This window comes from Indicator indicator, chromosome 6, assembly GCF_027791375.1.
Source record: "Indicator indicator isolate 239-I01 chromosome 6, UM_Iind_1.1, whole genome shotgun sequence".
Classification (NCBI taxonomy): domain Eukaryota; kingdom Metazoa; phylum Chordata; class Aves; order Piciformes; family Indicatoridae; genus Indicator; species Indicator indicator.
In genome coordinates, this window is record NC_072015.1 from 41,669,609 (window position 1) to 41,684,790 (window position 15,182).

The window sequence follows — 15,182 nt, forward strand, 5'->3', positions numbered from 1 at the left end:
CCTGATTTGTCACCTTCATAATACAATAAAGGTATTTATATAGCAAATAAGTAATATAACTGTGGGAAGAAACTATATTCTAGTAGGCATAAATTGGGCCTTCCCTTCTATTTTTCATTTAACAGATGGCAACTCCATTTCCATATCAGCCTGCTTTTCTCATTTTCTTCTGTAGTCAACAGACTGCAGGTGAAAAGAGGGGAAATTATGAAATACAGCACCAAACCACCAAAAGGTGACTGAGAATCAGTACATGACCTCTGCAGCTCAACTAGTGGTTGAGGTTTGTAGTTGTGGAGGTTTCTCTTACTAGATGATACAGGCTTATTTAAAACAAACAAACAAACAAATAAATAAATAAATAAAAATTAATACAACGACAATGAAAAAACCCCTGGGAGCAGCCCTCTTTTACACCTAATAGAAGAAAAATGTTTTAATAATAAAAAAAACTAACAGCTGCTCTTGGATCTGGGTAAGCATATATGCAGTGTCAAACATGCACTGGCAAAAATGACATCATCTGTAAGCTTTATACACTTTTCTTCAAACAACAGTAACACAGAAATGCTATTTTGAGCAGAACCAGTCACTGTGTTTGTTTTCCATTAGATCTACAATCTAGAATGGCTCCAACAGCTAATGGGGAGTGAACTTTATTAAACTCTGTGACAGTTGCATCAGCCCTAGTAACTCACTGCCTGTTTTTGCTGCTTACAATATTTCAGTCAAGCTTCAAAGGAAGAGATAATACTCTGAAAATCTTGACAGAAATTAACATCGTTACTCAGTTAGACCCAAAGCAGAGGATCCATATTTACTGAGCATGCTCAGCCTCAGGTGAATACCACACTGCATTGATTTAAAGGGTTGAAACTCTCAGTCATGAGATAATACATTTCCTTCTCCCTTTTCCAGGAAAAGCCTGGCCTGTACCGTGTGAAACACCAAAGAAAAAACAAAAAGCAAACACTGAAACTATCGACTTCAAGACATTGACTATTCTTTCTTACCTCAATTCCTTCCTTGTTTAAGGCATATTCGTCAAAGTTCAAGATGGCAGTCTTGATCGTGCGGGGAGGGGGCAGCACAGTCAAGCCAATGTTAATAGCGTTGCTTCGTTTTGAATCTAATACAATGATCTCCTGTCGCTTCCCATCTGCAGCAGTTTTCTTGGTAAAGGAGAAAACAAGAATATTATTCCTTCAGCCTGTTTTATAAAGGAAAAGTCACTCCTTTCACTAACAACTTCCTCTAATCAAGGGTGATGACACTGAATATAAATCTAATTCATTTAGAGTCATCCAAAACAGCTGAATTCTTCTGCCACATCCTTGCAGTCATTGGCATGAGCTGGCAGGATTTAAACAGAGTTGAATGCATTCTGAACTTATTCTGCCTTGCTGTTCGTGATACCTCTATCAAGCCCTTCACAGACGCGAAACAATTTCAACCTTTCTTTTTACAAAGTTTTGAGACTAGACATAATAGTTAGATCATAATTCCAGTATAAATTGCAGTAGAAATAATAATGGAAGCACAAAGAACTAACAACATACACTTTAAATTCCACTCAAGAGAAGACTCAAGAAATTTCTTCCTCTCTCTGCCCATCCTCATACTGGCAAAATGTGAATGAACTATGCAAGGTGACTCAGAAACCATTTATATGACATAATGAAGTGCTGAATGTGCTCTTTACTTTTATGCCCCAGAATGCCTCTCTTTTTCTCATTATCCCATGCCAGAATGTGTCTCTTTGGCAACTACATATGTTGGGTATCAGGCAGCTACAAGAGCAGAAGACTGCTCCTCATTCACAGGAGTTTTTCTTCCCTCTCTGTACACATGAATTTTGGAAACATGCTTTCTGTTTCCTCTTCCTTTGCCCTATCAGAGCACAACAACGTTGGGAGAAGACCAGCACATTGATGCAAGCAAGTGCTGAGATGTTTTGCTATATATAAACCTGTGTGGAGGCTGCATTGATGGGACTGCCATGGAGAGCCTGTTACCTGGGCTGTGGTCAGTGGCTCTGGCAGAAGCAGTCTTAGCACAGATCCAAAGTGGCAGCCCATACAGCTGTTCAGAATGCAGAATCACCTGTGTTGTCTACAGGAATAGAACTGGGGGAAACCCAAGAGGAGTATCTTATTGCCCAAGTATTAATCTGAGTTCAGGATTACTTTTTCGACCATAAAGCTTTTATTCTCCACTTCCTTGGGGTCTGTACTGAAGCCACCAAGTCAAAAACCACACTACTGCTAGGTCCACACGTTGTTTCTGTGTTGGAAGAATGTCTAAGTCAGGAAATAGGATTTTATCAAAGTACCTCCTCCTGCTGTGGTCAGCCCAACAGAGGAATGCAGGTGTATTGTTAGAAAGATGCCTTTTCTGCAATAGCTCAGCTCCTTGCCTGCACAGGAAGAGCCATGCCCACTGGTCCCAGCAGCCTGCACAGCATGTGTGTAGCACTGCAGCCCTTCCATCATACCAGTAGGATTAATGGGGTATGATGCAACTTCTGTGTGCAGAAGAGACTGAAGGCAAGTACAGTTTAAAGGGGTTAGAGACAAACACATGTGAAAGTAGTAAGAGGCCTGTCTTCTTTAAACTTAAAAAGAAACAACACTTTTGCAGTAAACAGGACAAATTTTAGGAAAGCAAAGATAATATTTGCTTCCGATGTTTGTTCTTTCAGAACTGCTCTCAACACCTTAAGGGCATCTCTGAAGCCCCGTTGACCTTTCCCTTCTTTGAATAAGAGAGTCCTCTTTTTCTTAGGGAACTACCTGAAGGATCTGGGATACAGTTTCTCCTTTAATGCAGTCATTTTTGGTTTTGGGGCCATTAAATGTATTTTCAGGACCACAGTTAGTGGCCAAGACCACATGAAAACAAGTGGAGTTCTGCAGAGACTGCTTCCTCTTGAGTCTGTCTTGCATTAAGCCTTTTTAAACCACCACTTTTTACCTTGTTCTTCACAGCACAGAATTACACAGTTCCAAAGAATTTATGCAGAAGGCAAAAAAATGGAGAAAGAGAGTTAAATTTAGGCTTCCCACATATGGTATGAGTAAATAAGCCTCAGATCTGCAACTCTGTTTTTAGGCTTCTGTTAGACAAGAAAGACATATGATGCTAAGCACTGGGATGATTGTGATTGCAACAGCGTGATTGCTCCTTAGCAACGAGTTATGAGAGCCAGATGAGAAACACAGGGTATGTATGCACATAGGTATTTTCCAGAGCTATAACTGCATATGGCGTATAAAATCTGGGGGAATGTAACTCTTCTTTTGAGAAGAGATTTTTATATCCATTCTGGGTACAATGGCTGAGTTACAAAGAAATCTTTTCCAAGTAAATGAAAGGATGAAGAAAAGAGAAAGATTTTATTCCTAATAACCTTATAAAACCATTAACATTCCACAGAAGCTGATCTGTGGTCTGATGAGCACATACGCTAAAACATGGCTCTTTGCATTAATTAATACAGGAAGCAGCAAAATTTGAATCACTTTTCCAGTGGTCATATAAGTAATTACATATGACCATCAAGTCAGAAAGATCTCCTGTCTTAAACCTGCAGAACAACGTGCATCAGTAGTACAGAATAAAACCGGCAATCCCTCAATAGGGAGAGGGCATTTTTTTTTTTAATTTCTATCCCAATTTGCAAGGATTTAGTACTGAGGATTTAAAATGGAAGCACTCAGCTGCCATTGACTCTGTCCAGGATACATACATGTAACCTTTTTCAGAAATCCTGGTCCACATTTATGACGTATCTTGGTATTTATTCAAACTGCAACAAACATTCCTAGAAGAAATATGCCTCTAGGCATGTAAATATATACATGACATGAAAAGACATACCTTAATTTTCCCCCCTTACTAGTCTGTATGCGCATGATGGATCACAATATCCCATATATTATAGATGAACTGGCAAAACAATACTTTCAAATGAGACACAGAGCAAACTGGATAGCAAAGGACTGAACAATGTTTGATTCAGTAGTGTCTGCATAATTTCATTGCTCTTCACTGAAAAACAAACACTTTGAAGTACTTTGCCAAAATACCTCTTTGTTTGGTGGAGTGAGAAAAGAAGAAACTCTAGGCTGGCTTGGAGGGGATACCTGATCACTTTGATTCTATTCACAAACATAATATTGTGGTCCTCTATACTAGAAAATAAACATTCTGCAACTAGAGGTACTCCACTAACTATAATCAATGTACAAGTTGTCCAGTGTGGCACACGTTTCCTAAAATCAAGAATCTCCCCTCCCAGCTCCATCCTTCCCCCAAAGTCCCATACTATATCCTACAATTTAAAATCTACTTTTTTTTTCCTAGTCTATTGTATTTAATTAAAAACTTCTCGTAAGCCAGGAAGTAGCTGTTTATAGCTGTGCGTTGTGGAAAGCACAGTGAAGGATTAGAAACTAGAGTAAAAATTGGTTACAGCTGTATGAAAAAGCATATGCAAAAGATAGAGCCAAGCCCCGCTCCTTCCCTCTGACACTGCTTTTCCTATCATCTTTCTGGACTGTTTGTGTTCCATGCACCTGTTTCCATCTTTGCTATGAAATCTGGAGATTTGACTCTTGATTTGTTGCTCTGTGCTTTTTTACAACTGAATCAACTGTGCTGTGAATCAGACTTTATGATATTATAGAATAAACCTGCTTTGGATTGTAGCCATTGGACAGGAGAAACTAGACACAATGGGGAATCTACTCCCTGGAAATAAACCAAGCAGTCTGGAAAATGCGAGAGCTATCCTCATTTGAGTGCAATCTTTGTACCAAATCTCAAGTCTTTTAGGGATTCAGTGGTCTGCTTAATTATTCCCAGTCTCACTTGATCTAAGCATCACAACCTGCCCTGGAAGACTTGTTGGTATTTGTTCAAACCAGGCAGGAGTATGGGTAGACTTCTGCTATGGTACTACTCAGTCACCATTGTCTAGTCTAAAGACACAATGAGACTTCTATGTCTGTGTCATGCAATGCAGTGGAAAGAGTGCCAAAAGTATAACGTCTCATGCAGAGAGCAGTTATTAGCCTCCAAGAGGAAAGCAGTCACCTAAATCATTCCTCAGACTTACACTAATTTCAAAGAAACAGCCAAAAGCTGTGCTAAAGCATCAGACAGGTTTGGGAAACAAGTGCGAAGGAGGGAAAATATCCAAAGGCGGATTGGGAATGTGCAATGGTGAATAATTGGGTGAATGACTGGAAAAGTAAATAAGGCAAAATTCCAACATTTTAATATTTTTGCAGCATTTTGGGTGATAATAAAAGATTAAGAATCAGCCAGACTGGTCTACTACAGTACTTGCATTTAGCACAAGGCTAAAGTTTGGAAATGGCAAGTATGCCATCATTCTACATTCAATTCAAAGAATTAAAAGTTTCTATGGAACTAACTGAAGGCTCTCCTTCCTTTCATCTATGAACCATCTGTGGCAGGTTTGTCTTTATGGGGAGAGAGATGAGGAGTAAGGAACTGTGATGTTATCACCATTCCTTCCTCATCAGAAAAGGAATTAGAGAAATTAATCTCAGCATTAGCCAAACGAAGGGTCAGCTGAGTGTGTTTTCAGAGCCGCTACACAATTAATTTCAGATCTACAGGCACAAAAAATTCAGCTCTGAACAGTGAAGGGCAGGATCTATGCAAGACATCTATTTATGTATTTGTTGTTTGCTAGGTAGTTAATGGGGGGCTTGATTGTTTAAACTGCAGTGTTCTCACTTGGCTGTGAAGATCAAGAATGTCTATTAGAAAATTTTGAGTGAGTAATCCAGGCAAGTGACCCAGAGAACTTTGACTGTGAGACACCCAGCCTCCACAGATTAAGAGCAAACAATAATAATACCATACATAATATATATATAGCAACTTTTGCCAGCCAAATGTAAGTAAAATATTCAAGGTGCTGATTGTTTTTGTATTTCACTGTAAAACATATAGGCATACAGAAAAAACAGAGAAGTGATTTATTTTAAGTAAGAGAGATGGACAACATTTACTGGAGTTTTTACTGTTTCCCAATACTAATGATTCTCCTTAGAAGAAAGAGTTTACACAGCCATGTAAAACAAATGTTCAAGCAAATAAATTTTTTAGTGCTACTTCAAATTCCTACTTCAATGTGACTATAAAAGACTTCCTTTGTTTTTGCTGAGTCTAATGTTAAACAGCCATGTTGCCATCCTTTATCAATTTATTTTATAACAAGACTAAGGAAGAGGGAATCCTAGCTACAGAAGTTATTTCCTGCATGAGCTTCAATCCTAAAATGTGGATAGTCACATTGTACAAATTCAGAATTTAAAACAGGTCTGAACAACAATATGAAACAAACCCCCAACACCCCTGCAGAATTTAGCTGCAAACTTGGTACAGCTAATAAAGCGATCCTGCAGAGTACACATGCAGGCACTTTGCAGGAGCTCCAGTCTGATATTCTAACCTTTTCACACAACAATTAGGAAAATGTTAGCAAGTGAAGATCTGTCAAATACACAGACATGAGTCATCATGCTGTGACCTTTATAAATACACTGACAGAAAGTATTTCACATCTCTATACCTAGACTGGCATTCAGCTACGAACAAGCTAATGTAAAATTTGCTGGTACTCCCCACCAATGAAGTGGCATCCCAACACCAGCAGACATGAGACAGGAGAGAAACTTAGCATGTACACCAGCCTAGGCTTATCTCCTGGTTTCAGGCCATGGAATATCTTCTGTCATAGGTCAAACTTGGAATACATCCAGTAATTTCCACTGCTTTCAGATAAACAACATAAATCATCTAGATCTAAGTCAGAATGAATACCAATACAATAGCAAAAAAATAGCAAGCTGAGTATGAGCTGTACCTTTGTGACAGGCAGTTCCTTGGATTTAGACTCAAAAAGATGCTCCAGTTTGGAAGTGTCCACCTTAATGGGTTCCAGTTTTGACCACAGGAATTCTCTGCAGTGTTTGTTGTTTCTACACTGCCACTCGAATGGTCGTACTTCATTCCAAAACAGACGAATGGTTTTCTTCTTCTTTATAAATGCTGGCTGACCCCTAGAAACCTGGGGAGACCCTAAGCCCTGAGGAGTGCTGAACAGTGGAGGAGGAGCCAATAAATTAGCAGAGGGCGGAGGTGGAGGCAGACATCCAAACAGGGGGGGTGGTGGTGGTGGAGGCAAACCCAGAAAGGAAGGTGGAGGTGGAGGAGGGGGAACGAGGGAGTCCCCAGGACCCATATCCATGTCCAATACATCTACATCATCCTCCTCCCCCAAGTCTGTGAAATCCATGTCTTTGATTCTAAGTTCTCTAGGGTTAGCCATGAGCTGATCCCAGATGTAGTCAGATTCCTTCTTTGGCTGTGCTGGTGTTTTCTCAGGGACCTGTTCACTGATTTCATCTTCAGGCATGGCTGTCCCTTTGACCAGCTCGCCATTGTTGAATTTTTCTGCAAAGGCTTTTACGCTGCCTTGGTTGTCTAAATTTCCAATCTCAATCTTTTTGACACTTTCACCTTTAGCCTGCTTTGTGGCCTGAAGGACAGAGATTCTACTGGCTAGACTAGTGAGTGACTCTTCACTTTCCTCCGCCTCCTTCTTTTCCTCCTTCGCCTCCAGCTCCTTCTCCTCTTCATCCTTGGGCTTTTTGTTGTGTGCATACAACATGTCCAGCATAAACCGTTTGTTGTTGAGGATGTTGCTGCACTGCTCATTCACACCAGCATCCTGAATGGTCTGCAACCATGGACCTGCAAGCATACACACAGGTGGGAAGAGTCAAAGGGAGGGAGCCAGAGCACCAAGAACACTCTTTGATCCACCAGAAATTAAGACTGGGGGACACATGCACAACTAGTTTGAAATTGGGCAAACAGTAGCTTTGAAAAGTTTGAAAGAAATAACAGTGCCAATATAGGCACAATCTTGGTGGGTTGGGAGTCATTCTCAGAAAAAAAATGGGAGCAGAAAATAACCAGTGTAGCCTGGGAGAGACTATATAATTGTCAGGATTTCAAGGTTCAGGTTTCACTTTGTACTACTTACTACTGCAGCTCATTTTATACAGTGCATAAATGCTCATTATCTTCAGTGATCTGGAATGTGGCTTAAGTATCATGGCAATGGCACAAAATAGGTTATCGTGGTACTTTTCACCTGGCCATAAATTGGAACCACTCTGAGAAATCTTCCTTATAATAGAGATATTCCCTCCCTGATGTTAAGGTCAACTTGTAAGTGCCTACTCCTCCTCTTCCTCCTCCTCCATCCCTGCTGCCTAGTGGAAGAAACCTCTCACATCTGGCTGTTATGAAGGCCTCCTGGCTGGGTACCAGGGCCATCTTCACAACACATAGAATCATAGAATCAGTCAGAGTTGGAAGGGACCACAAGGATCATCCAGTTCCAACCCCCCTGCCATGGGCAGGGACACCTCACACTACATCAGGCTGGCCAGAGCCTCATCCAGCCTGACCTTAAACACCTCCAGGCATGGGGCCCCAACCACCTCCCTGGACAACCCATTCCAGGCTCTCACCACTCTCATGGGGAAGAACTTCCTCCTCACTTCCAGCCTGAATCTCCCCACTTCCAGCTTTATTCCATTCCCCCCAGTCCTGTCACTATCTGATATCCTAAAAAGTCCCTCCCCAGCTTTCTTGTAGGCCCCCTTCAGATATTGAAAGGCCACAATAAGGTCACCCCAGAGCCTTCTCTTCTCCAGACTGAACAGCCCCAACTCTTTCAGTCTCTCCTCACAGGAGAGGTGCTCCAGCCCTCTGATCATCCTGGTGGCCCTCCTCTGGACACGTTCCATCATGTCCATATCCCTCTTGTAATAGGGGCTCCAGAACTGGATGCAGTACTCCAGGTGGGGTCTCACCAGAGCTGAGTAGATTATTTGCATCCCAGAGCAGGCTGCAGGGTAACTAACCAAGTATAACCATAGGCAAGATTTTTAAGGTTTTTTCCAGGAATATGATCACCTTTTCGTAAAATATTTTTGACTATGCTGTTTGTTAACCACTGTTACCTTCCCTCTAATACTTGATGGCATTGAAAGCCTAATGGCTTTCTTTCCCCTTTACGATCATTGAACACGCACTTGTAATGAAAGTTCATCTTTCTGAATACTGCTTTGCTCAACAAAAATCTGTAAAACACCATGTCTGAGGCAGCACCATAAATCACAACCTATAGTGGCCAACTTATAAAAACAAATGATGCAAGTGTCTCTGACTACATTTCCTCAACTGCTAACAAATGTGACTAAAGCTGTCTAAAAATTATGGTGCTTCTTTTTCCAGTGGGCATCAGATAAAGTGATTTCACATAGACAGTACCCATGGGATTGCCTGTATGTGATTCCTTCTGTTCCCCAGTCTTTACAAATCTTATTAATATATTTTTAATATTATTATATTTTATATATTTTAAAAGTATTTCTCCAACACATTTTACTTTGATCACTAACATGTCATCCCTTTGGCCTTTTATGGTTAAGGATTTTCTTTTCTGTTTGTCAGTTGTCCTTTCTCTTAACCACCATTTTATCTTTATTTCTTCACTTATTCTCCCACCTTCCTCAATACTTTAGAATTTTAAACATCTCTTACAGCTTCCTTCATCAACACAGTTGCTTGCTTAATACAACATCTAGCCTTGTGCTCTGAAAAGGTGTTGCCCCCATGAGATCCACATCCAGGACTCCACGACTCCCCCCGCCCCTTTAAAATATAGAATGGTTCTCATAGCAGAAATCATACAGACAGCAATGTCTCTAACCTCTATTCAGATCAACCTCTAAACCAATTTTAAAATGAGTCCAGAGGTTTAACCTCAGACAAAAGACTTTTTTCAGCAATGGATACAATCTCCAAAACTGCTTCCTTCTGCTTTCCTGCAGAAAGCTTGGTTGCTTTAATCAGCTGCTCATTTTCCGTCAGATTTTATCCATGAGACTGCTTTCTCACCAAGATCTGTCACCTGAGATAAATGCTTAGATTTGTCTCTGAGGTGGTTTCACTAGACAATATAACTAGGCAATTCCTTTCATGGATTTTACCCAGATGAGCCTTCACAGAGGATTTTCCCCTACTCCCAACCTTTCCTTCAAAGGTTTTCAAGACTGCTCCCAGCATTCCTCCTCTCATGACCTTCCCACTCTCAGTTTCACTAGCTGGGATCCTCCAGGATTTAATCCCTTCACAAAACTGCTCATCAAAATTCCTGCAGACACAATATCTAATCTGGGCTTCCCCGAGTCTGCCTCCACCTGCCCCAGCTGATAAACAATAGTTGCTGTGAAGATTCTTGCTACCTTGGTGTCCTCATCTATCCTCCTTTCCACAGGTAATGCTTTGAAATATTGAAGAAACAAGACTTGTTTGGTGCCAAATGCAGTGGGGTGGCTAATGAAGGAGGAACCAAGACCCAGAGCTTTATTCCTTTGTCCTTAATGCACCTGGGCAGAACCAATGGACCACTTCACAAAGGGCAAACTGCTTGTTGGGAACATGACAACTACTGGAGGAAGTGCTTTCATTTGCTTTATGGATCTCCTCACCTGCTGTAGAACAAATAACTCACTGCATGAGACTTCCCACACAGCACAAGCTAACACATGTTTAGCCTGCTGGTAATGTAGGTCAATTCCACAACGGTGGCTTTTTGATAACAAGGTTAACTTACTTAGAGCAGTAACAGGTTGGTAACAGACAAGATGAGGGGAAAAACGTGTGACCTGTTCTCCCTTACTTACACTTGGGCTATCTTGGACTATGCCACAGTGCAGCAATAGCCTTTGTTTGTCATATCTCCCTTTCCTACTTATGCATCCATCTACTTTCCCAAACCAGGAAAATTCCTTAAGAGTACAACAGCATTTCAAGTAACTCAGTCTTGATGCTGGTTGAAAAAAAAAAAGCTCTTCAATTTAGAAAAAAATAACAAAACGCTTCACAGAAAAAAAAAAAAGAAAAACTGATGCGGCTTAAATATAAAGAGTACAATCTGAGAGCTGCTCTTTGTGAGGTAATCCTTGTCATTGAGCCTGTCCCTCATCTTTGGGGAAAGAGCAAGACTCCATTGCTTCATGCTGTGAAGCAATTATTGTTTTCTTATCTAGAATTTAGGAAACTTAGGACAACACACTCCACTGTTCAGCCCTAAGAAAACTTGGGAACCAAATGCCCTAACTACATTACATTCCTTTACTTCCCTATAAAAAAGAGGAAGAGTAATTAATCAACAAAGGTCAAAATCCGTCTTTCACTCCCTCCCTGCCTAGGCTGCATGACACGATTTGATTGTCTCTGTCTCTCCAGGAAGAAGAGATTCTTCACGTGTTTTCCAGGGCGGGCCTTTACACGTGCCTGGTGGCACATCTGACAAGAGCCACTGGTTACTACAGAACTTGTATTTTTCAGACAAGCTTTATTTCATGTGCCTTGTCTACATGAGCTAAATATGGCCACAGTCCAGACCTATTTTTAGCAGCTCCTATGTATGTTTCATTGCGTTTTTGAAGCCTTACCAAGACAGAAGATCTGGAGAGAAGGAACAAACATTCCAGCCAACATTGCTCTTCCTCTAAAAGGATGAGAAAAAGTATCTGGAATCTCATCACAGATCATGTCAACATGGCCCCTCATTGTTTTATGTGCAGAAAGTCCAAATAAGTTGTCTGGGAGCTAGAGATGCAAGTCGCTGCAGCATGATAATTCAATAGTTAATATATCAATCTTAGGGGAAGAAAATGGTTTCAGATCAAAGGAAACCTCATTTGGTCAAGGCCTCACTATCCCTCAAACCTTAACAAAGTTTGTGGATTTCCAAGGAGAGTGTGGATCAGACTGGACCATGGTGAAGAAAGTCTTAGACAGAACAAAGGATTTGTTAGTTAATTAATACAGCAAGAGAGCTGCTAATTTAAAGTTTTCTTTTTTTGCCTCACCAGAAACTCTTCATAATTGAAAAAGCTTAACTTTACCAGTTTCATTGTCACTGGTTAACTTGTCCTCTCTCTCTTCCCTCTCTAAAGTGCTGCTTGCTGAGGATATGCTGGATGCAGAGCAGTTGTCTTTCTCATTCACTTCCTCATTCTGCCTTTCTTTTTCACTGAGTATTGCACTTTCTTCTGTCTCTCTCTCTGGTCCTTGTTTCACCTCACTCTCTGGTCCCACCTCTGTAGCCTCTATTTCCTTGGTTGTCTCCGTTCCCTGCTCGGCCTCAGCCTCCTGCTCTGGTTCTGGTTCTGTTTCTGGTTCGTGTTCACTGGCACTCGCTGGAGGAGAGAACAATGGGAGAAAGACGTTCACTGACAATGGACTCATCACAGGCTTCATCCTCTAAACGAGAGCAGTGTGAAAGTTGTACAAGTGCCCTATGCAAAGAAAAGAAAAAGCAACTCTGTGGCATTCTGAACAGTAGGAAGAACAGACCGCTGCATGCTGTGCAACAAGAGCATGGCACGTGAGAAGGGCCTTGTTTGATGTCTGGAGCCAGCCCATTGTTTTTATCCATATTTCCACAGCTAGAGTGTTGGACTTGCATAACGATTTGAATGGAGCAGCAGAAAATGGGCATCCCACCTCGGTGTGACATTGACAAGTCAGTGCCTAGACAAACCCAGGAAGGAAGAGATATTTTATAAAGCAAGAAATAGGGAGATTGATACTTTTGGCTGAATTTTCTTTGGATTCTGGAAGAATTCTTTTTTTCACCTGATGAGGAACACTTCAACAAAAAAAAATACAAGTATTAGATTTATTAACACAGTTGAATGGCACAGTCTGGAAACGACACTGTCACACATTTGGCTGACAAAGAAACATACTTTTTTTTCATGCATATTTACTTCAGAATAGCCACAGTAAAGCTGAACGAAGTGTCCAGTTGCTAGGTATATGGCACAAATGTAATTTCCAATTGGTTGGCATATAGCAAACTATGAGTACTTTTATTGGTTGGCACACAGCAAATACTGTTGATAGTACTCTTAGTTTCTTCTTCCCTGCTTTATCACTGACAGTAAAATGAATACATTCACCTTGAGGACTTTTGCCTGTAACTGCAGATTTTCACATGCAAATATTCTCTGCATGCTGCAAAGAAACTGAAGAGCATCCACACATATTCACATCAAGCAGCTCAATCTTCTGCAAGCTGAGATGGCATGCAGGAGTGATAAAAATGGCCATGCATGTTAGTTCTGCATACTTCCCAAGTTCCCTCTGTACTACATCATGTGTCAGGTGGCTGAATTACAATGACCAAGTCATACTTGTTTTTTCCATCTCTTAACTATTTTTCATTACAATATTGCAAAAGAGCCTACTTGTCATGGTCTTTGGATGATATATGAGAGTTTCTTCAAGGACTACATGAACCTTTGAAAGAAAAAATGTGGATCACACTGCAATGCAATCAAAACATTTTAGTCATCCTCTAGGGAGCAGGTAAACAGATTTATCCTGAGACACCATAAGCCAAAATGATGAAGGTCATAAAATTTTCCTGTGATTGCTTCATGTTGAGTGCCTATCCTGTGTTCTGAGACACCCCCACTAATAATTGGAACTTCTAACAACACTTGTGCCTATCTTTACCTTTTTAAACTAGCTTTCAGTAATGCATCTTAAGTACCACACTATTCCACTTTAGTTCATAATTTAAGCATATAAAACTGCAAATTGCTTTACTGCCATGATTTCATTTGACCTAAGCTTCTACACTTTCACAACTGATTTTAAATGTGCCACTAGTTAAATAACCAGACATTCACATGTATATTACGTTTATATAAATGTACACCTAATATACAGTTCATGCTCATTCAAATCCTTCTAAAATCTTTTAAACCACTCCCAATTAGAAAGTTACCTTTCTCCCTCTTCTACACAGAGAGCATCTTGTCAGCTCTAAAGGTACCTTACATATGACAATAGCCTGGGCACTGTCTATGAGGGAATCAAAATCACAGGGAGGAGAAGTTTTACTTGCAATTGGATTAATCAGGAGAAAGAAAACAGAATGTGGCTTAAGGACTAATTCTTTAGTCATATGCCTACTTCTTCTTCTGCCAGAACTTAATCCCTAAAAATGTTATTATTGAAAAAAACATGCAAAGATCTCTCAGAAGAATGAAATCTCCCAAAGGAAATTTATAACCTCATCACTAAAAGAAATGGTAGTAGAACCTCTCAGTGAACGTGAAAAGATTTTGTAATTTTGAGAGATGGTGTGATCTGTATCTTCTGACTTTTTAAAGATGATCACATAAAGCCCTAGCAACCTGATCTGCTATGATCTGATCAGATGTTGGTGTCAGCCCTCTTTTGAATGACAGGTTAGGAAATCATAGAAATCATAGATTTGTTAGGGCTGGAAGGGACCTCAAGGATCATCTAGTTCCAACACCCCTGCCAGGGGCAGGGACACCTCACACTAGAGCAGGTTGCTCAGAGCCTCATCCAGCCTGGCCTTAAAAACCTCCAGGGATGAGGCTTCCACCACTTCCTTGTCAACCTCTTCCAGTGTCTCACCACCCTCATGGGGAAGAATTTCTTCCTAACATCCAAACTGAATCTACCCATTTCTAGTTTTGTTCTGTTCCCCCCAGTCCTGTCACACCCTGACACCCTAAAAAATTCCTCACCAGCCTTCTTGTAGGTCCCCTTCAGATACTGGAAGGCCACAAGAAGGTCTCCTCAGAGCTTTCTCTTCTCCAGACTGAACAGCCCCAACTCTTTCAGTCTCTTCTTATAGGAGAGGTGCTCCAGCCTACTCTGATCATCCTGGTGGCCCTTCTCTGGACACCTTCCATCACCTCCAGATCCTTCCTGTAATAGAGGCTCCAGAACTGGATGCAGTACTCCAGGCTGGGTCTCAACAGAGCGGAGCAGAGAGGGAGAATCACCTCCCTTGACCTGCTGGCCACACTTCTCCTGTTGCAGCCCAGGCTCTGGTTGGCTTTCTGGGCTGCAAGTGCACACTGCTGGCTCATGTTGAGCATCTCATCCACCAGCACCCCGAAGGCCTTTTCCTCTGGGCTGCGCTCAAGCCAGTCCCTGCCCAGCCTATATTGGTGCTTGCCCTGACCCAGATGCAGGATCTTGCACTTGGTCTTGTTGAACCT

General features: G+C 41.1%; 1 protein-coding gene across 2 annotated transcripts in view; it reads right to left on the reverse strand.

Annotated features, from left to right (window-relative positions):
- Positions 1 to 15,182, reverse strand: part of FHOD3 (formin homology 2 domain containing 3) — a 398,084-nt gene that overhangs the window by 56,409 nt on the left and 326,493 nt on the right. For both annotated transcript variants that reach the window (XM_054381537.1, XM_054381535.1), the window contains 3 exons: positions 12,036 to 12,329; positions 6,905 to 7,794; positions 1,014 to 1,172 (listed from right to left, as the gene is read on the reverse strand). In XM_054381537.1, coding sequence (XP_054237512.1) covers positions 1,014 to 1,172; positions 6,905 to 7,794; positions 12,036 to 12,329 — 1,343 coding nt within the window. The remainder of the gene's footprint in view (positions 1 to 1,013; positions 1,173 to 6,904; positions 7,795 to 12,035; positions 12,330 to 15,182) is intronic.